The sequence below is a fragment of the Pseudopodoces humilis genome, chromosome 4, assembly GCF_049639895.1.
Source record: "Pseudopodoces humilis isolate 2021_Gansu_Grassland_sample_001 chromosome 4, ASM4963989v1, whole genome shotgun sequence".
Classification (NCBI taxonomy): Eukaryota; Metazoa; Chordata; class Aves; order Passeriformes; family Paridae; genus Pseudopodoces; species Pseudopodoces humilis.
The window spans coordinates 33,733,303-33,753,715 of NC_142203.1; the positions used below are offsets into that span (position 1 = coordinate 33,733,303).

Below are 20,413 nucleotides of genomic sequence, written 5' to 3' on the forward strand. Positions count from 1 at the left end.
TTCATGCCAGTCACTTAATCTATATCTTCTGCTGTAAAGTTACATAACAAGTTTAGGATTCTCTCAATGATTAAAGTGACTAGAAATGTCTGTTATTGCCTCTGCCACTTGTGCCATTAGGAAGTGGCAGAATTTTGTTGCCTTTGCTGCTGCTTGCAGCCTTCAAAAGGTTTTAAACTCATGGGCACATCCCTGCAGCCTGGCAATGCCTCACCCACACAGCGAACCAGGTCTCAGCCCAGCCTCCATTTCACATCTTTGTTGCTGCATACAGCAGTCATGCACCCTCTCTGCCTGATCTGACACCAGTGTTTCAACTGCTCCAACACTCTCTCACACTGGAATTCAGGACAGAAGTCTTGAGCACCTTCAAGCCCTCTGGTTTCTGTCCACCCACCACCCTCTCCAGTTCGAATAGGGTCTTTCCAAGCCAGACCAGCTGCTCAGCCAGGGATCACTAGAGGAGGGACATAAAGTTAGATACAGGATGCTTCCCTGTTTTTCTTGAAAAGCTGTATAGCCATGTAAGCTACAAGACCATAACTTAAGATCTCAAAACACCCTTGGATTATTACTTACAGTCTGTCTTCTTCTGTAGGTAAAGTTCTTCCATAGCAGCAATCCCAGCTGCGTCCAGAAAGCCATCTTCCTTCAGCAAAGCCTAGAAGCTCCCGTTCTTTGTGTAGCAGCAGCAGTACACAGTACAGATGTTGTGGCCAGGCATTAACTAGTAAAAGAAGAGAAAAACAGGAAAAAAACTGAGAGGGAAAAGTTCTGTCATTCAAAACAGAAAAGGCAGCAAGATAGGGAAAGACAAAAGGCTGCACTCTGTGACCTTGTAAGCTCTTCCACGGAACACCCCACTGCCTTCTTTCTTACCCCATGCACTCCAGCCAAGTCTCATGTGTCTCAGCAAGCTCAGATTTAGACAAAAAAGAGGTTTGCAATACAAGTGTCTTATTTTCTCCCCCAGAAATTCCAAGAGCAAGGACAGCCCAGAATGAGAATAAGCAACAGGCTTTGAAAAATGATCTAAAGATTCCTCTGAGTAAGACTAAACCATACAATTCAACCCTTTTCCTTAAAGCCTCTTTCCATATTTACCTTCATAATGGTGAAAAGCTGGCTGCCAAATTAGGAAAGCCTTTGTTTTGAAGTCCAGTCAACACCATTTGTAGGAGAAAGTGCTATGCATTTAACAGGAAAGGGAGAAATGGCCTTTCCCTTGAAGGTAAGTGACTAAGGAGGACACTAGAGTTGTTAACATTTAGATGAAGTAAATGGAAAACTGCTGTTTAGTCAGTGTTCAGGTCTTGCAACCACCTGGCCCCCAACACTGTTGTGGATTAGATGTGTTAAGTGTCTTGCTACAGTATGAGCACAGAGGATTAAAAAATATTAATTATAACTATTAAAAAAAAAAAAATCTCTTTGGTGGCAATTAGTAAGAGCATAGCATAGGCTTGGTACACATACCATTCCAGCAAGGCTCAATCTTTAAGCTCTAAGGTAAGCTTTCACTATATTACTTAAATGTCACTATACCTTTTCTCCAGAATTAATTCAGCATATCTCAATTTACTTCTGAGTTTTAAGGCCACTTCAAATTAAGAGCAGTTGAATCCTGAGAAAGTGTCTGCACAGGAACCTAGTTAACCTATATTAAATTAATTCTGATTTATGTACCTGAATACAATCTGTTGACAGAATCAGCATTAAGAGGACAGCCAGCAGCTGATTCAAACACACACCAAGAAAGCCACTCTTTCCAACACCTGTTAAATTGGGAATGCATGCACTTTTGATTCTGGTGTCCCACAACAGTACTAGCCCTAAGATTCAGAGTTGCACGTCTGATTGCAAATTGCATTGAAAAGATTACCAAAAAATACATAAATGTTCTAAGAAACGTTTTGTCAGGAAATGCTCTAACCAGTCCTACACTGGAGTAAGACTAGATGAAAAATTCTGGATGTGAGCTTTGAGATGATGAACAATTGCCACCTTTAAGCCTCATCCAAAAGTAAATTCCATTACTACAATGACTTGTAACAAAAACTTGATTAAAAACCTGTCTCTTAGTAATGTAGGTCTGTGCTACAAGAAAAATTCTCTAACATGACTAACAAAAATACACCTACTACAATGAGTTGTAATCATCTGTAGATGATTACACACTGTAGTATCACAACAGGACAACAGTGTTTCTTAGCACCACCATAGAGAACCAAAGAGCAGTAATAGATGCCTACAAAACCTTAAAAACTGAACCTCATACCAGCATGCCAGCAGTACAGTGCACAGTGGGCTTGTTAACTTCTGCCAGGTGCTGCTCTGACTCACTGACAGGACTTCCACAGCTGCACCTTGACAGAGGGCTGCCCGACTCATCAGAAAGGGCAGCCATCCTTCCCCGCCCATTGTGTCCTGCTGGCTGGAACACCCCGACACTAACACATTGCAGATACATGCACATCTGGCTGGTAGACCATGAATTCCCACACATACTTAGAGAGACACTTGGCAGGCTATCGGCATATCCACAGCAGGGAAAAAGCCTGCCCTTTGTGGGGAATGTCAGAGGACAAATCCTGGCTGATGAGTGAACCCATGCTCATGGACCCAAAGCACACCTCTGATTACAGCCTTGGATATGGGGGGATCCTTGAAGCACCTCCTCTCGATGTCAATATTACATATCTAAAGTTACAACCAACTTAGCAACAAAAATAACTAGGAAATATTTAGTACTCTCCTTTGTACTACCACCACTCTTAAGTTTCTGCATAGTATTTGGGGGATTTGGCAACACTTTCATTCACTCTAAAGAGAAACCTGGATTATTTCTCACATAGTACACAGGTACTTACTGACCACTAATGTGGTACAAAAATCTTTCTAAGAACACTTAGAGAATTGCCCTTTTCTAGCATTTTTCCACAAGGATACTGGTACTAGTCTGCCAGTCACAGACCTCTGTTTCTGCACCAAGCCACAAAACAATCTTTGCTGCCTGGGTCTAATCCTGCAGCCACTGCACAAGTTTAGCATATAGAAGGAGAGGACTGGAAGGGACTGTACAGCCTTCTACAGTCACTGCTAGTTTTGCAACAGGTATTTTTTTATCTTCAGAAGGGTGTTTTGAGTACCCACTCCATACATCATGCTCGGGCCCCCAGTACTGTTAAATATCAGCAAAAAAATGATTTCCAATGCATTCCAGAAATTAAAGCTAAATATCAAAACCCGTAAGAATAAAGTGCCATGAGAAGAGCACAAAAAGTATCCCGTGGAGGGTCAAATGGACTTTTGGTATTCTCATTAATGGAATTACCCCCTACTCCTGCACCTTAATACCCTGCAGAGGCAAAACAAAAGTTCAACCAATCTGTGGAATTAGAAAATCAAAGGGTAGCTGGTTTCATGCAGTTAAAACTCAGATACTGATCCCTTGCAACTGCAGTCAGCCCACAGGATCCAGAACATGGAAATACTGCTTTAGAGAGTTTGTAACAGTCACATCATGTTAGCAAACTGTAATGAGCTAAGGGCACATATTTTATCATTTAACTCATCTCAGCTGACCAGCAGAAGAGTGCACAGCCAGGAAGACTCAGCTATGCCACATGCTTGAACTTCAGGTCTTTGGAGTTAAGCTAAACTTTACTGGGAACAAAGCAAATGATCTGGCCTGTTCTGCCTGGACGAAAGTTTCAAATGACAAAAAACTTTTAAGGATTGCCCAGATGTAGGCAAACCAGCTAAGTCCCTGTGTTAAACTAGGGCATGCAGCCTAACAGTGGACTAATTATCAAGAGCACAACACCTGAGACTGAAGTGTATCCAGTTCTTCCAGACATGCTAGGTGACAGCTGCTCTGACACTGTATGCCCCAGTCAGTATCTGTTACAGACCAGGGAACAGGTTTATTAGTAGTCACTTCTGATTTTCATCCACAGAGGCTGACATACTTGATTCACTGCTGACACAAGTTAACTAGGCTCACTTGAATTACTAATTCATCAGAAAGCACTCAGCAAACTAATATCAGAGGAAAATGGCTTAGCGTCCTTTCAGATGTTCTTCCAGGTCACAACAGGCAAGAACTGTAAGCCAGAGATGCAAAGAACTAATCAACCCAGCACTTCCAGCTTGGTTACAGCTCAAGTGCCACTTTATCTCCACCTCAGACCAGTCTAGTAAGTTCAACATAGCTGGGAAATACAACTTGTCATTTAGTACTGCAGTGCCAAAACTCTGCTGGTTTCCAATGACAGCTGTTATGTCTCACCTGTGTAAAATTCTGAGCCAACAGCAGGTATCAGTGATCACTCCTCACACTCACCCAGAACTTCCTAAAGCAGAATTACTGCTTCTTGTCTAGAGTAAGAAAAGCTGCACAAACTCATCCCCATTGCATTAGTTTTTCTGTAATATGAAGTACCCACCTGCACAATTAAAGCACAGATTCCACACACTTGTCCCATGGTCTGCCTTTGCAGAAGACTCCCTGCACATGACATTTCACCCTGCTGCAGAAATCTTGAACAGCCTCCTAACCTACACGGCTGCAATTTCATCTCATTTTCTGCAATTCAGAAAATTACTCAAGAGAAAATTAGGCTACAGGGCAACCTCTGAAAACAATGACAATGAAACACATCCTTCAGGCCAGCCCTTTTTTCTTGAAGGGTGCTAGCAGCTATTTCAAAGTAGAATGGCTGTTGAAAAGTCCATTAGCTGCTATACCAACAGTCTCAGGACCCAATCCCTCTTAAATAAATGTATTTTTACAGCTGTAGATTTAGAGAGTCAAAAGCTCAAGTGGCAGAAAATCAGTTCCCCACCCCCATGCCTGGTGTCTGTACTAAGTAAACATAAAATAGCCTTCAAAAGCAGCTTTCTACAAACAATGCAGCTGTTTGCTTTCTTTGGGGAGGCAAAAAAAAAAAACCTTTCCCCTAGAGAAAAAAAATTTAAATCATTATTTCAAGAGGGAACAAAGTGAACTTACCAAAGCTTATGAGACTAGAACATTTCAGGGCTCTGGCAAGGCACTATAGGCAATTTAAATGAAGTCCTTGACAGAAGGCCTAGAACGCTTTCACCAGTTGACGGAAGGCTCTGAGGCCCCCATGAAATAAGCTAGCAGCCCCTGTCCTCTCAGTCAGATTTTCCTTATCACAGAAGCTACCACCACTAGCAGCTCTCCACAGATGAAGTGGCCATGGAGAGTACCAACCTAACAGTGCTACATATGATGCCCTTAAGAGCCAGCACTTCCCTTCCTCACAAGCAGACATGATCTAGCACTTCTGCTTCCTGCCCCAGACAAAAAAACATGTATATCTGCCTAACTCCCATGGTTCTTGTCTACACAAGTATCAAGTCAAATGAGACTCCTTCTGGAGGAGAAGAAGCAACTAAAATATAAACACTGGATTTCTGCCGAAATATAGTCCTCTTTATGATCACTGATAAATGTCTCGACATTTAATTTCTTTTAGGTAGTGTCAAAGCTGCATTTTGTGAAGGAAACAATATCATGAGCCATGTGAATTCTGCAAATCCCAGATGTAGAGTCCCTCAGTGATCCACACACCATTAGTGGTGAGCAGATCCCTCTAAGGACTCTGCATATGAAGGTAGAACAGAAGGGCCTGACTCATGAACTGACATTCCGATCTACACAAGACAAACCACCAGAGAACTAGTGGCCTCGATGGGCATTAGTGTAACAGAGGTGCAAATAAGTCTAGAGCCCAGAATTAAATCCCCATCTCCCAAGTCAAGGTCTAGTGCCTTGGCCACTTCTCTGCCAAACACCAAGATTTCCCTTCTTCCAGCACAATAGATGTAACTAGAAGGAAAAACCAGTACTGATCCCAATTATGTTAAGATTAGGTTAGATAAAGAGCAGCTGTGGGCAAGTGCAAGCAATTTTTGTCCTGCTGATAGAGATCTAACAGGACGTAAAATCCCCAGCAGAAACAGGCAGTGTATAAAGAACCAAAAGTAATATCCATTCTGTAACCTAAAGTCACATTAAGCTTGCAAAACCCAAAGGAACAAATCCGACATTCCCATCTCTAAAACCTCCAAGCAGTCAAAAAACTAATGACATCTACTGTAGCTCTAGGAAAGAGGGGAAACTGCCACCTGAACAATGACAATTTTACACAAATAACAGTGCTGATCTTTTAAAGTAATCTTTTAACCCGAAGAGCCTGAAATAGGTTACAAAAAGGTGCCATAAAAAGCATTAGCAGCACAGAGTTCAAGCAACTCACCTAAGGCCACAAAGCAAGCAAAAGCAGAGATTAGAATGAAACCATCAGATCCCACACGTCCGTCTCCTGGCTTAATCACTGCTAGAGTCTGTAAGAGTCACAACCAGTGCAGGATCAGCAGTGGAGGTGTGAGCTTTGGACCTACGGGCTTCTGCCTGGGACACTGGATCGTTATCAGTGGAGGCACACAGACACTAAAAGCTGGTCTTTCATAACATCCCCACAGAGAACATTTTTCTCCCTTCTGCCAAATGAATACAGGACACGAAGTTTTCTATTCCATCTAAAGAGTCCTTCAGTGAGAAGTGCTTTCCTCTTCAAAATCACCGAGGTCATGTCACAGAGTTTACACTAACTCCTTGTTCCTAGCAATTTGACTGGAGAGCTTCTGGGTCAGCAGACAAGAATTTGATTAGAGTGACAAACAACACTATTTTAGCGGCAGTTCTTGGCAAGATCCTCTACTGGTTTACTTCCCACACGGACTACCTGGCCTTGGATTAGGTAGTAAATAGATTCTGGTCCTGTTCTCCAGTGCTTACTAATACTGAAGGCAACTAGTAAATGGCTTTCAACATGGTCATCCAGTTGAACTCGTTTTCCTTCCCTGAGCAGCATGTAAAATTTGGTAAAACCGACATTTAAAGGATAATGCCAAAATATCAGGAAGCTGATGAAACAGTCTCATGGAACACCTCTAGCAACCTGCCACCTCTGGTTGAAGACACAGGACCCTTAAGCCAGCATGCACTCAGCTACAGAACATCAAATAAATAATTTCACATTGCCATTTAAGGGGGCTCCAACCTCACAGAATATTGGAGACAGACAATGGAAAAGGACTCCTTTCATCACAGGCCAACAATAAAATACTTATTCACAACCTGCTCCAACTGCTGCTATGAAAATAACTAGTGACAGAACCTAAGCCCCGTATTAGGTCCTACTTGCTGCATTAGGTACTACACAGAGATGCAAGCCTGGATCTTGCTCTGACACGACTCAGGCTCAACATAATGTCATGTTAGGAGCAGAAATCTGGCTTCCTAACTGTTTAGGCAAAATGGCAAGGGGCTTCTAAAGTTATTTAGTCTTGGCATGAGAACTGAGAAAATGGGTATTTCATAAGGCAGCATATTATGTGCTGAGCTCTTCTGAATGCTCCACTATGAACAGATGAGCAGATGATCATTTTGAAAGACCTGGCCCAAAATTAATACCATGAGCAGTGACATTCTTGGCCCTTAACTGTTCAGAGTATCTAACTTGCCTCTCCTTCCAAAGCCACTCCTACAATGTATTTCTGAGACACTGGTGGGCCTATCCTTACCAATCAGAAAAAAACCCACATGGGACAATTCCTCACACAGGAAAGCACTAGCTTACAAACTGCTCCACAATAAAGACTGGAATACATTTTTCAAAGTCCTCAGTGCCTCCTTATAACATTTACACAGATGTGAATTTTCAAAAATGGCTGCTGCTTTACAGCCTTCCCTTTGGACACAACAAGCCAAGCAATTTTGAAAAACCTGTCCCAGGTCAGCAATATCTGCCTACCAGAATGACCACAACAACTGGTTCTCATTACTTCTGGCATGCTTATAGAGGGCTCATTGATGAAAACAAGCACAACTCCAGCGCAATGGAAGATGTCAAGTTTGCATGCACCATAGCTGGACTTAACCTAAGGAATACACATGCAAGGGACTGTGGCATGCACTTAAGCAAGAGGATTGCTTAAGTGTCAAGTATAATACGCAAGATGAAATGCAGTCATCTATTTTACAAAAAAATAGCTTCCACTAGAAGGTTGTGAAATACACAAAGCATTTCAACTTCCAACATTACACTGAGTGTCCCCTACTTTCCTCACAAAAGAAAAAAAAAAGAAAGAATCTAGTCCATTCTTTGGCAAAAACAAACACAAAATGTGATTTGCTTTATCACGGCCAATGTCCAAAAATCCATAGTCCATATTAGCAGATGATTTTTTTTTTTTTGGCTCTCAAAGAATGCCTCTTTTCTAGAGGAATGTAAAAATAATAGAACATCCTACTAAAACAATAATTGTGACATTTGAGCTCAATTCATGCCATTAAGCTTTGATCTCTAAACAAGTATAGTATCGCCAGCACACAGTTTGCAAAAAAGCTGTGCTATACAGCCCCAGACACTTTTTCCAGCTTTTGACACATCCTGATGAAGGACAATTTAACTGTAACTAGGAAAAACAGGTAAAGAATTTCACATTGCAAAAGCTACCTTTCTGCTTGGCAGCAACCACAAAGGGGAGAAGGAAGACACAGCCTCCCTAAGAAAGCAGCTTTTCCCAAAAGAAATCCATTCGCTCAGACAATGTTAGGACAGAAACACTTCCTGTCCACAGGACATCCTGGTCACTGAATCATTTACACTAATCAGCAGATCCCTGGTTATAAAAAGTGCAACACTGACAGGTGCTCCATGATCCTACTGCAGTCAGTGAAGCATCTGGCACACTTCTATCTTCTGCTGAGCAAAGTTACGAAGCCTTGTGCCTTTGTCATCACATTTATAAGGACTTATTTGGAAAGGAATCACTTCTCCTACATCTTGCTTTTGGAACTTGCTGTTTATCTTGAGACAAGATGAGGACAGCAAAGGTGTTCAGTACAAGATTAAACTGCAGTTTGAGTGCCTGCCCTCTAACATCAAAAGAAACTGTGGTGTTTCCTCTCCATCTCTGCCATTTGGGAATATCATGCCATAAACCAGCACATATTTTTGGTAACAGACCAGAACGCAATATAGCTTATAGCATAGAGAAAATCACAGTGGTGCCTCTGAGATTGAGAGGCATAAAGAATAAGTTGTCTGTTAAGCTCGATATCTACACAACTGCACCAATATCTGTGGCACAGCTATAAGTAACAGCAAATGAAACAAAAACATCCCTGAAATATGCAGAAAAACAGCCAAGAAAAAGCCTCTAGCACAATGAAAGGAAACGACATTGACGAAAGAAAGCAATAAACTGGCAAAGTCAGTATTTAGCAGCCATTGTCAGCTTGAGCAGACTTGGAGTCTGTAAAGCCTACAACAAGACCTTGGCTCCCACATGGCTACCATCCAACTGTGCTGATATGGAAGATGGTAATCCACTAAAGTGATAAAGAGATGCCCAAGTACTTTTGAAATCAGTGAGTGTCAGCTATGAAGAGGAATGAATTTCTGATCAATCTTGGCAGCCCATACAGACTTCAATAGCCACTTATCTCTGAAGTTATTCATAGAAGAATATGAAAATAGCTGGCACACATGATAAGGCAGCCCGCACACCTGCTGAGTCAGGTGTGGCACAGGGCAGTTAGCTCGGAGCACTGCCAGAAAGTGCATGCCAATCTTCCCGTTTTGCCTGATCCACAGAGCAAACAGTTGTTACTCACACTTTCTACTCTTCAGCTCCAGCTGCACCCCTACCAATAAAGCTTCAATCCTTAAGGGGAGCATGGTAGTTAAAGCCATGCAAAGCAGGCTAATGTATGCCTAATTCAACATCATGCACAGACATACCCAGAAAAGAAGGATGACAGAATTTGTACAAGTCCTAAGCTACACTTCAGAATTCAGAAGTATTTTCAGGACAGAGCTCCATTAGTTTGCTCCTAAAGCTTCCAGGGACTAAGTTCAGAGCTGAAGACCTGCGGGTTGACTAAATTTCAACCAAATGACTTCAAACAGCAGGCAAGTGCATAAATAGAATGAAGTGGGAAAATAATAATAAGCTTACAAGAAAGCAAGGTGAGCAAAAAAAAATTTCCAAGATTTTTTACAGATGTAGGCTCCAAAACATACATTTTTTACATTTATTCTTAATGGTGTTTAGAAAGTTCCATTGAAGCCAAAGCAACTGCAATAGACAACCCCATTTTGCAATTATATATGGTTTTATATTTGAAAATAATGGGTAGAATAGCTGTAGAGATGTGAATATTAAGAGTATGTCACAAGAACCGGGAATACAGCTCCAGTAGATGTGGCTGGCAATCACGAAAACAAAAAAAAAAAATATTTGGGAAAAATAAAATCTGTAGAAATATGAGGACAGGTGATTGCATTAGTTTGCTAAAAGAAATAACAGAGTCCAGGTCTCTCCAAACACAGTAGGAAAAACTCTTACTGCTTACTTTAACATGAATATTTAAATATAGGTTTGAAAGAGATGGGAAACGAAGCAGTAAGAACTGCTACTCTGATTTAATACATAAAGAGTAATTAAAATATTTTAAATACCTTAAAACAAATAAATTACATTAAAAGCACTTTTCCTTTTGGCAGGATAGAAATACAAAAGCAGGATCCATTCAGTTTATTAAATAAGAACATTGCATTTAGAGGAAGAGTAGATTGTGAACCTTGGCTCCTGTACTAGTACCACAAGGAAATATCCATGGATCTGCACTCAGAAAAGCTCAGTGCTGCTTTATTGTTTGGATGAAGAGAGTTCTGGGGGTTTTTAAACCATTCAAATTTGGTCCTAACTGGTTTTATTGGCAGCCATAACCAAACTCTTGTTGCAGAAACATAATTAAAATAACAGGAAGAGAAAAAAATGCCACCAATAGATCCCCAGAATATCAATATATTCCTCATGAATACAGCTCTCAAAGAACATTTATGATAATTTGTCCCCTTTTTTTAAATGATAATTTCATTTCCTTTTAAGCCACAAAAATTCAACTGTAAAAACAGACATATCTCTGAAAACATTGGACTTAAACCCAGGTTGCTGGCACATCCCGAAGACTTAAATTATGAACATGAGAAAAAACACTCTGACTTCTACTATTAAGAGTATAAACTCTGGTCATGCCATTACTGGAACAATGGTGAAAGAAGATAAGAGGAAACAGCCATCACAAGAAGAGCAAAGGTGCTGGGATCCAAATCTTCCTGGTCCCTAACCTTGCTCTTGTCACCTATATCACCAAAACTACTGCTCTGAGACCTTCCACATGGCTTAATTTTGGCCTTAATGAATCTAAAAAGTTCTCTGCTAGGGAATATTAGCAGCATGGTTTCCTTGCTTGCTTGCTCCCAGGAACAACCCCTCATAAGCAAACAGGCTAGTAAAACTGCAGATTTTTTCAGAGAGTCAAGCCAGAAGAGCGCTAACAGGTTTTGGCCACCTCTGTGTTCCACACAACCCTGCCTGCTATTTGCTACAAAGGAAACCAGATCCCCAGAATGATCTCTGAACTGTGCGGCAAAAAGGCTCCAACTTTGTTCTTTCACAGAGAATAACCTTGCTATCTAGCCCAAGCCAGAACAGTCTTATAAAGGTTCTTTGCTCTCCTTTTTCTATCCAACTCCAATTGTTCTCTAACAAAGTCAGCATAACGCAAACCAATCCCGTTGCATTTGACAGAGCTCTGCTAAGCAACACTCCTCCAGAAAAATAACAGAAGAGGAAAAAGGTCAGCTTGTATGTCGATACTTATGGCATTCAAACTGACATGAATTTTTATCACCTATGATCAAGATTTTTTTTCCCACAAATACAGATCTTTTTTGCTACAGTGTTAGCCTGTTGTACAGGAAAGTTGTATCAACAGTTTCCCATTCTACTCTGTCTCTCTCCCTCTCAGTCCTTGAAGCAAACAAAAATACTTTTTCTCCCCATCAAAAATGCTAAAAAAAGACAGGACTAGCTTTGCTACCATGTATTGAAAGAAAGGGAACAGGGTACTTCAGGTACTCCATTCAGTAGTTTTAGTTATTTTTATTTCTCCTGAATTATCTGTATTACTTTTGTGCAATCAGCACAAGCAAGACATGCAGCTACAGAATGAAATGTTTTAACTTTTGGGTTTTTCTGTGGTGATCATCTTTTAAATACTAGAAGCAGAGTCTTACCAAGGTATTTTTTATCTATACGTTTAGTAACTGCAGACGTGCATGCTCATCAACTACACTAAAAAAGTTTCGAGCATTCAGAATTCAAATCTTTATCTGGCATAAATATTAAATTATCTTAGAGAGTGAATTTCTGCCACGCCAGACCTGAAGAAAGCAGGCACAGTCCCTGGTAGCCTCAGATAATCAAGGAAAATGTATCTATCTTATATATAAAATGTGTTTTACTAAACATATTAAACCCTGACTCTAGCTCCTCTCACAGGAGTCATCAAGAATAACCAGCAAAAGAGAAACATGATGATGTTTGGTCAGCCACGGCCTCTGGACTTATTTCAGGATTTGGTGTGCTGCCCAGCCTAGAAGACCTATATAAACACTGCGGGTGCCTGCTTCAAGGTTACTCAAACAAAGTGGTAGTTTGGATCCCTCTCTGATCCCTTCTGTCATCATCCTTGTGCTGGCACCAGTGCTCACAAATCTATGAGAAGACTCTGAACACAGGATGCTGGGGTGAAAAGAAAACCAAAACAAAACCACCAAGCAAAAATAAGAGAATTTGTTTTCAATTACTCATCCTGGGTTGGTGAACTCCAGTGCCTGCACAAAGGATGATGCAGACAGGGAGATAAAAGTACAGGCAGACCAGGGGAAATGAAGCAGGTCCATTACTAGCTCACCAGCAACCTTCAATTACTCTGGATTAAAGTTCTGGAGAAACCACACCCTAAGAAATACTGTGCCTGCATGGTGCAATGCACATAATAAACACTAGCAGAGCTGATTGTATTTGGCCACAGACAGATGAGTTCTGTACCAATCCTCCTTCTGCTCTGTCTTTGTGAATCTAGCTCTGCCAGGTGAACTTACTGGTGAGAGAACAGTCTTGTAGAGATGTAGGCAAGGGAAGACTTCCTTTCTGAAATGTGTGTACTACACTTGATTAACAGGTGAGAATGCTTCAATCCAGAATTCACATAGAATATCTGCTGTCACTTTGTTTAAGTCATTAAGGCTTCCTCCTGAACCACAGAAGACTAGTTTATCTTCATATAGAGAGGGAGAAATACAGCCTAAGGAATGCTAGAGAAAAGGCTGATCCCAGAACAAAGGCCAAAATATGCTTACTGGCCTTTTTTTAAGCTAATGGCATTTCATCTTCAGTAGTTCAGCACCTGACCAGGAGCTACACAATGATATATACCAAATGATGATGTACCAAATCTGGTGCCAGATCAAGTCTCTGACAACACCAATACAGCACTGAGTGATGTTTGGGTTTGAAAAAATTTAGCATTACAAAAAAAAAGGTTTGCTAGCAACTGCCTATGGCACACTGATATAAAAATGTGCCTCAGCCTCAGTGTGTGAAGAGGCCATTAAGAAACTTTCAACATACCTGCTTGCACTGCTATGCAGCTCTATTCAAAAGAAATTTGGAACTAATATTCAAAAGATTGCCATGACTCCTGGAAATACTACAGTTTCACATATGGCTGTGCCCAAGGTGTTTATGTCACGTAATTATCATATGGCTACATGTTCTTCAGCAGCAACTTATCAGGGGAAAGTTACTGTGAATAGTTTTGGGCTGCACTCAAATGCCAAATTACAGAAAATCATGATTTCTTGCAGTCCAGAGGCCAGCTAGTAACCCCCTCAGAACACTTACAATGAGCACCAAAAAAAATGGTATTTTATTATTGAATGCTAAATAGTCTCAACAGATTTAACTTAAATTCTACTATGCAACACTTGTGTTCCATGCTACCAAACTTATAGACCCATCTTTTTTGTCAAGGGTTGACTTCTAATTTTTACTATAATCAGTCCTACTAAATTATGATTATGAGAAACAAGGTGCTTTATGTCATAAGTAAAAGCATCAAGCTCCTGCCCATACCAGATACAGACTGTGTCACACAACTCACTCTTACATGAATTAAAATTCAAAATTCACAGTGATGACCCACCAACGCAATTTTTATCTGTAAAACACTGCAGAGTCCCAGGTACTACCCACTGAGCTTAATATCCTACTGTGTCATCACAGAATCACACTCTGATTTGAGTGACAGGAAAATGTCAGCATACATTGCCATTCCCACTTGTTAGGGAGTCAAGCTGTGCCACAACCACCAAGTACAAAAAGCATTTGCACGGAATGTTTACTAACACAACCCCCTTTCAAAACTGAGCAAGACTGCTCCATTACAATAGCCTTTCGACAGCAGGCTTGACCATCTGTTGTTAATGGAACATCCCCAAGACATGGCTGTTCTCTGCAGTACAAGGACCAACTCATTTTCAAAGGTGAAAATAAATTTTAATGCATTAATCCATAGCAGAAATTTTCAAAAAAGGTTAAACTCATTTTAGGCTTAAATTACAAGATGTTTACACCCCTCTAGTTTCAGCGAGGTCTATTCCAACACACTTGAAATCAACTTTGTTCCTTTAAGTATGTTTTTGTACAGATTTTAAAATCTCCCAGGCCAACAGCTTGGGGAAAAGGGGGAACGTCTGGTTAAAACTAGGAAAAAGTAGGGCTTAATAAGAACTTTTAATTTAGAATCCGAGTATCTTTCCAGGCATGTTTTAGGCATCTGGGCTGCTGTGCAGCTCGTTTGTAACAACAGCCTGCTGATAGGTTGCAGTGTAGCACTCCAGACTTCACAACAGTCTGGCACGCTGCAACACGATTTGTTGCATACAGCTGAGCCTCCTGCCCATCACAAAAGCAGCCACATCGATTTTTTATTTTTACACTCCCCCCCATCCCAAGGCCCTCCCCTTATCCCACCCCCGCGACTTCACAGGATTCGCGTAGGAGTGAAGGGGATGAAAACCCTCCCGTTATCTTCTAGCACGCACCGGGGCTGGGAGAGGCAGCAGTAAGGTGAGCCACCCTCCGTGAGCGCTGCCAAGTCAGAGTCGCCTCGCTCAGGATAAGCTAAAATAAAATAGCTATTTTAAAAAAAATAAGCACACACAACCACGCCCCTCTCTCACACACACACACACACACACTAACACTATTAGCCCCTTTCCGATGCCCCGCTACGCTGTAAACCATCCTCCGACCAGCGCTGTCGACAGGCTCGGCACAGAGTGGCAACACGTCGGAAGACAAAAATCCCAAAGCAATAAGAAAATAAACAAACAAACAACAAAAAAAAAGCCCAATAGAACACCCCCTTCCATCCCTCCACGACACCACTACTCATTTGCGTTTTCCCTCTCGCTTTGTGTCGCTCGTTCCAGGCGGAGCGGGGACAAGTGAGAAACCTCCCCGACAGCTGCCCGCGATGCGTCCCCCCGCCTACCTCCCCGGCCAGCAGCCGCCGTCGGTCCCGAGGGGGGCCACCGCCTGCTCCGCGATCCCCTCCGGCTCCGCTCCCCGCCCCCCCGCCGGCCCCGCTGCCGCTACCAGGCGCCCCCGCCCCGCACTGCCTTCTTATAGGGCGGCGCGGAGCTGCCCCCGGCGGGCCAGCCCGCCCCTTCCACGGCCGGGGCCGCCCAGCACACTGCTTTTCCCCTCCCTCTGGGGTCTTCTCGAAGTCGCCTTTTCTCGTTTCTCTCTCCTTTCTTCTTTTTCTCCCCTCCCGTCCTCCTCGGCCCGCTCCCTCCACCCCCCACCCCCTTTTTTTTTTATTTTCCAAAGGCAGCGGCTTCTACTGGGGCGGAGTGGGGAGGCGCGGCGATTTGCATGTAGGCGTGCACCGTGCAGCCAAAAACAAACTGCGAGGATGAGTATATTCTCCCCGGCCCCGCACGGCGGGACGGCGCTCCGTGGGCTACCCGCTCTCGCTGCTTTTTGTGAAACTCCGCACCCCCAGGTGCGTCGAGAAGCATCCCAGCCCCTGGCATTGCCTCCCGCGCCGGCCCCCCGGGCGCCTCTTTCCGGGGAGTGTGGGAAGAAAGAGCAGAAACCCGGGCACGGAGTTACCTGCGGGGTGAGTGTGCTGCAGCCGCCCACGTCTCCAGGCCTGCACCACTCCCCGCATCTCTTGAGCTGAGCCGGTACAAACTGGGCACAGGTCCGTCCTCAGCTCTACAGCTGCAGGGGTACTGAGTGTACGAAGAGTGATGGCCTGAAAGGAATCAATCAATAATAAACAGCTTCAGCAGGACCAGACGTCCTGTACTCCATGTCACCTATGGTAATAAAAAGGCAAGCAACTGTGAAAGGTAACACTTGGATAGATAGCCACAAATAAGGATTAATTCAGTTGTGTCAGTTTATGCAGAAATTTACAACTATTCACAAACTTCATAAAAACAAATCTCAATTTGTTTTTAACAGTTCACAGTGAGCAAACTGACTTGCTCCAAACACAAAATCCGTGAATGATACTGTGTTTTATCTACCAGAGAAATGGCCTGGTCTTAGCAATATTGTCTGATGGCTGAAGCTGTCCTCTAATATGGGGTCCTCCCTTAGAAACCACCCATCATACAAACCTTTCCAAATTTTTTGCTGGTTACATGTCAAGAGCCCTGTAAGATCATGCAGTGCAATTTGTGAAAGTATAGCAGTGCATTTTCAAAGCATAAAATGCTCTGTGAATGAAAACAAGTAATGCACAAAAGGCAGGCAACTCTAAATTATGGTTCCCTCTACAGATATAATGCACTGCCATTTCTCTTTTGCAATGAAGTGGCTGATGTTATCGTTCATGGTCTTAATGCTTTGCCTTATTGTGAGCAATCTGGATGACACATGGTTACTGAGGGAACCGTATCTTCAAGATTCCTGGCTTTTATTTCCATGCTCAGACTACCCCCATGGTATTTTTTTCAAGTGGCACAGAAATACAGACACCTGAAAGCAAATTCCAGAGAGCTGAGGCAATTTGTAATCTGACATAATGCACTGGACTATCACAGACCGCAGTGAATATTCAAATTAATAATGCAGACCCTTCTACACTGAATAAAAGGTCACACATTCATTTTCACAGTGACCCTAGCTCCTTCCCTCAGTACCTGTGTGTCAACATCTCACAAATGGGCTAAAGTCTGGACAAAACAAAGAAGTTCCTGATTCTGACCCCGGTGTTACTGCTACATAATGTCACTGACTTGAACAGATTCATTCTGTTTGTACCTTCATCTGGTGGTAAGACTGAAGTAAAAACAAGGTCTTTATTTAGTGTATAAATGCAGCTGTGTGTTTTTCACCATATGCTAGAGCTTTGCATTTTGCACATTTCCAAACACTGCTGGATTGTAATTTTAAATTCTAAAACAAAGAATTTCTGCATGGTTAGTCAGAACGCAGGGAGAAAGAGCACATTTAGTTTACAATCAACAAAGCGTTATGCCTCATCCCACATAAAAAGGAGTTTGAAAGAGAGGTTATAGTGGATGGATTTTTAAAAAGAATTAGTGATTTAACTTCAGTGGAAACAGAGCTATGTCAATACTGAAGAGCTGACAATTGTGCTGCTGCTGATGTCTATTTAAATTCAGGTTCCTCTAAGGAAAGTGTGAGTTTTTGCAACATCATCAGAATGCTAGATTTTTTAAATTCTGGGAGTTGGTGCCAACTGTTAAAACACTTGAACAACATTTTCCAATAAGACAGCTAATATACAGCTGTTCATGAGAAGTGAATGGAGCATTTGATTCATTTTGTTAAAATACCTGTAGCATGATGGGAAATCCTTGTGCACCACTGGATATCATTTCGCTGGTTTTGCTTCTCCTTGTGGCATGGCAGTGATATGAGGTCACTAAGGGACAAGCGTTGGCAGATGGTACAAGAAGGATGGCAGGAAAAGGGGGCACAGTTAGATCCAGTCACTAGGCTGTACAAAGTCAATAGCCATACTGCAAACAGTTTCTAAGAATAACTATTCTTATATTTGAGTAGTTTGAGATCTCAGGCAGATGAGCACATGTGACTTCTAGAGATTTCTTGAAGATATTCGTACCTCCCAACTCTTTCATGTACAGCAAATATTCTGGTTTCTCTCTCCTGTGGAAGGTACGATAGATCTTTGCAGATAAAGCAGTCTCACATGGGACTTCCTGCTTAATTTAATTTATTGACGGCTAACACAAAATTTCAGCTACTGATTCAGATACAGAGAGGAGAAAGGCAGACATAAACACTTACAGAAAGACATTTCTCCTTCCTTCCCAAGCTCAAGCACCTCTCCTACCCCTTTCTGGTCTCGACATCCCTTGCTTTCAATAGGTGTTATGATCAGTCCCTTTGCCCCAGTTCTTTCTGTGAGAGGCACTGGGCAATGTGGACAGTTGGGGTCAGTGTGTAATGGTTCTTTTTGCCGTTGTTTGCTTCTTACTCATTTTCCTCCACTGCTTCTTGCATTACTATTCCACTGTTTCATAGTGTGTCCTCTGTGTGCCACAGCTCCCTACAGGGCGTCCCTTCTTTGGCATGGAGCAGCTCCTTCCAAGACTGTGTCTCTTCCTTCTACGTGTCTCCTCCACTTCCTCCATCTCACAGATATCCTCACATTTTCTCCAGCATCTCCTGTCCTAGGGGCTTTTCTTTTTTTAAATATGTTTGAGCAGAAGTGCCATGTGCTGCTTTCACCTAGCTGAGTTTTTGGCACTCAGTGGGGGTTTTAATCCCTTTCAAACCGTCTGATGGCAGCTGTAACTGGCACAGAGGAGTTCATGGCCTCTTCCCATGCAGCTTCCAATACTAAAGGCCTGCCAGTTATGCCCAATGTGCAGTTCACATGACATGCACTTTCAGATAAGACCTGATCCTTTGTCTTTTTCCAAAAGCCAGTCTTCTCCTTCATCCCATTCCCTTATTACATTGGCTTTCAGCAAGCAGCCCACAGTAGTGTCCAAGGCTGGGTGGAAGGGAGGGCTGCAGACCTGCGAAGGGACTGTTAGCTGCACCAGGTTACTAAGAAGTCAGAGGACATGTAAACTGCTGTTCATGGAAAAGCCATTATGTAGTGGAATGAAGGGGTGGAACTGAAAATAGGAAAACACGCTGTGTTCTCACAGGAGGAAGTGAGGAGGAAGTTGTTTCTTTGTACTTGTAACTTCTACAAGGCAAAACACACCATTGTTAACTCTGAAAGATTGATGTTTCCTAATGTCAGGATACTACAGAAGACTGTGGGCTTAGACAAGCATACCAAGAAATGTCTTGGTATAAACCAAAGGTTTCTATGACAGGTTTCAGAAATAAAGGAAGCTGCAGTTTAATACACCTTTAGTTGCATCATCTGGAAGTCCAAGTTCTTTTTAGCCCCAGATGATCTAGTCTGGACTAAATTCAAGAAGCAGGGAAGACAGCAGATCAACAATACTTCCATTTAAAAAAAATTACTTTTCAAAGTACTTTGCTCACCTCTTTTTTTTGCTTGGCATCCTTGTTACAGAAACATAGCTTCAAGATTCCTCACTCTTACCTTGGGACACACACTGAAGATTATATTCTATTTCAAGCACCTCTTCTGTCTGGGTTTACTTTCCCTTGATTTGAAATACCTGAGTCATAGGATGGTGACAGCTTTTGTAAGGTCTTCTTGGAAAGAGCTTCCTAACTTTTAGAAAGAAGTAATTGCATTGTTATTACTACTTTATAGCAGCCTAAGCTGTCCCTGAACATCCTAGCTTCGATTTATAGCATGGCAGTGTAGTCACTCCAGCCTGGTTTACAGCCCAGTTAGTACAAGTGACTACAACTTGCTGTTTACTGCAACCTTCCACACACACTTTTCTTCCCATCCTATTTCCAGAAGAAAGTAGGTAAGAGAATTGCTGTTTAGCTACTGCACCTGTGAATAAACAGAAGGTTTAAATACATCCTCTGCTATGCCCTGCAGTAGGAAAGCTTTGAAGTGCTTGTCTGTGCCATGTGAAGAAGTGAATCTGGGAAGCTGCTGCCTCCCAATCAAAGAATACTGCAGGCCTATCCCAGCGCCTGACAGGGACAAAAGAGCTTGTGCTCATCCTCTCCATCTTTCAAGATAAACATAGGCTTCAAACTGGCAGCTGTCATTAATAAGACGGTTCTAAGTCCTTTAAATAAAATATAAATATATTGTAGCTCAGATATGAGCAAGCCACAGTTCAAGCAATTACTGGAAACACTTCCTAATGTTTATGTTAATCTTGTGTTTAAGAAGGGTGATTTAAAAGCCATTTCTCATGTGGGTTAGTTGCCAGACGACTGATGTTGTTTTAAGAAGAGAGACCATCATCACAAGCATTGCCTTGTAATTTAT

At 42.2% G+C, this 20,413-nt stretch overlaps 1 protein-coding gene across 4 annotated transcripts in view; it reads right to left on the reverse strand.

The window, feature by feature from the left end:
* The window catches only part of ABCA1 (ATP binding cassette subfamily A member 1), a 92,469-nt gene extending 76,858 nt beyond the window's left edge, over positions 1 to 15,611 (reverse strand). For 2 of the 4 annotated variants that reach the window (XM_005530933.3, XM_088054538.1), the window contains exons 1-2: positions 15,515 to 15,611; positions 580 to 727 (exon numbers count right to left, since the gene is read on the reverse strand). In XM_005530933.3, the coding sequence (XP_005530990.1) occupies positions 580 to 645 (66 nt within the window). In that variant the 5' untranslated portion in view covers positions 646 to 727; positions 15,515 to 15,611. Of the gene's footprint in view, positions 1 to 579; positions 728 to 6,290; positions 6,351 to 15,062; positions 15,142 to 15,514 lie in introns of those variants that run through there. The other 2 variants (XM_014259655.2, XM_014259656.2) reach the window with 2 other exon arrangements.
* Positions 15,612 to 20,413: the final 4,802 nt, after the last annotated feature.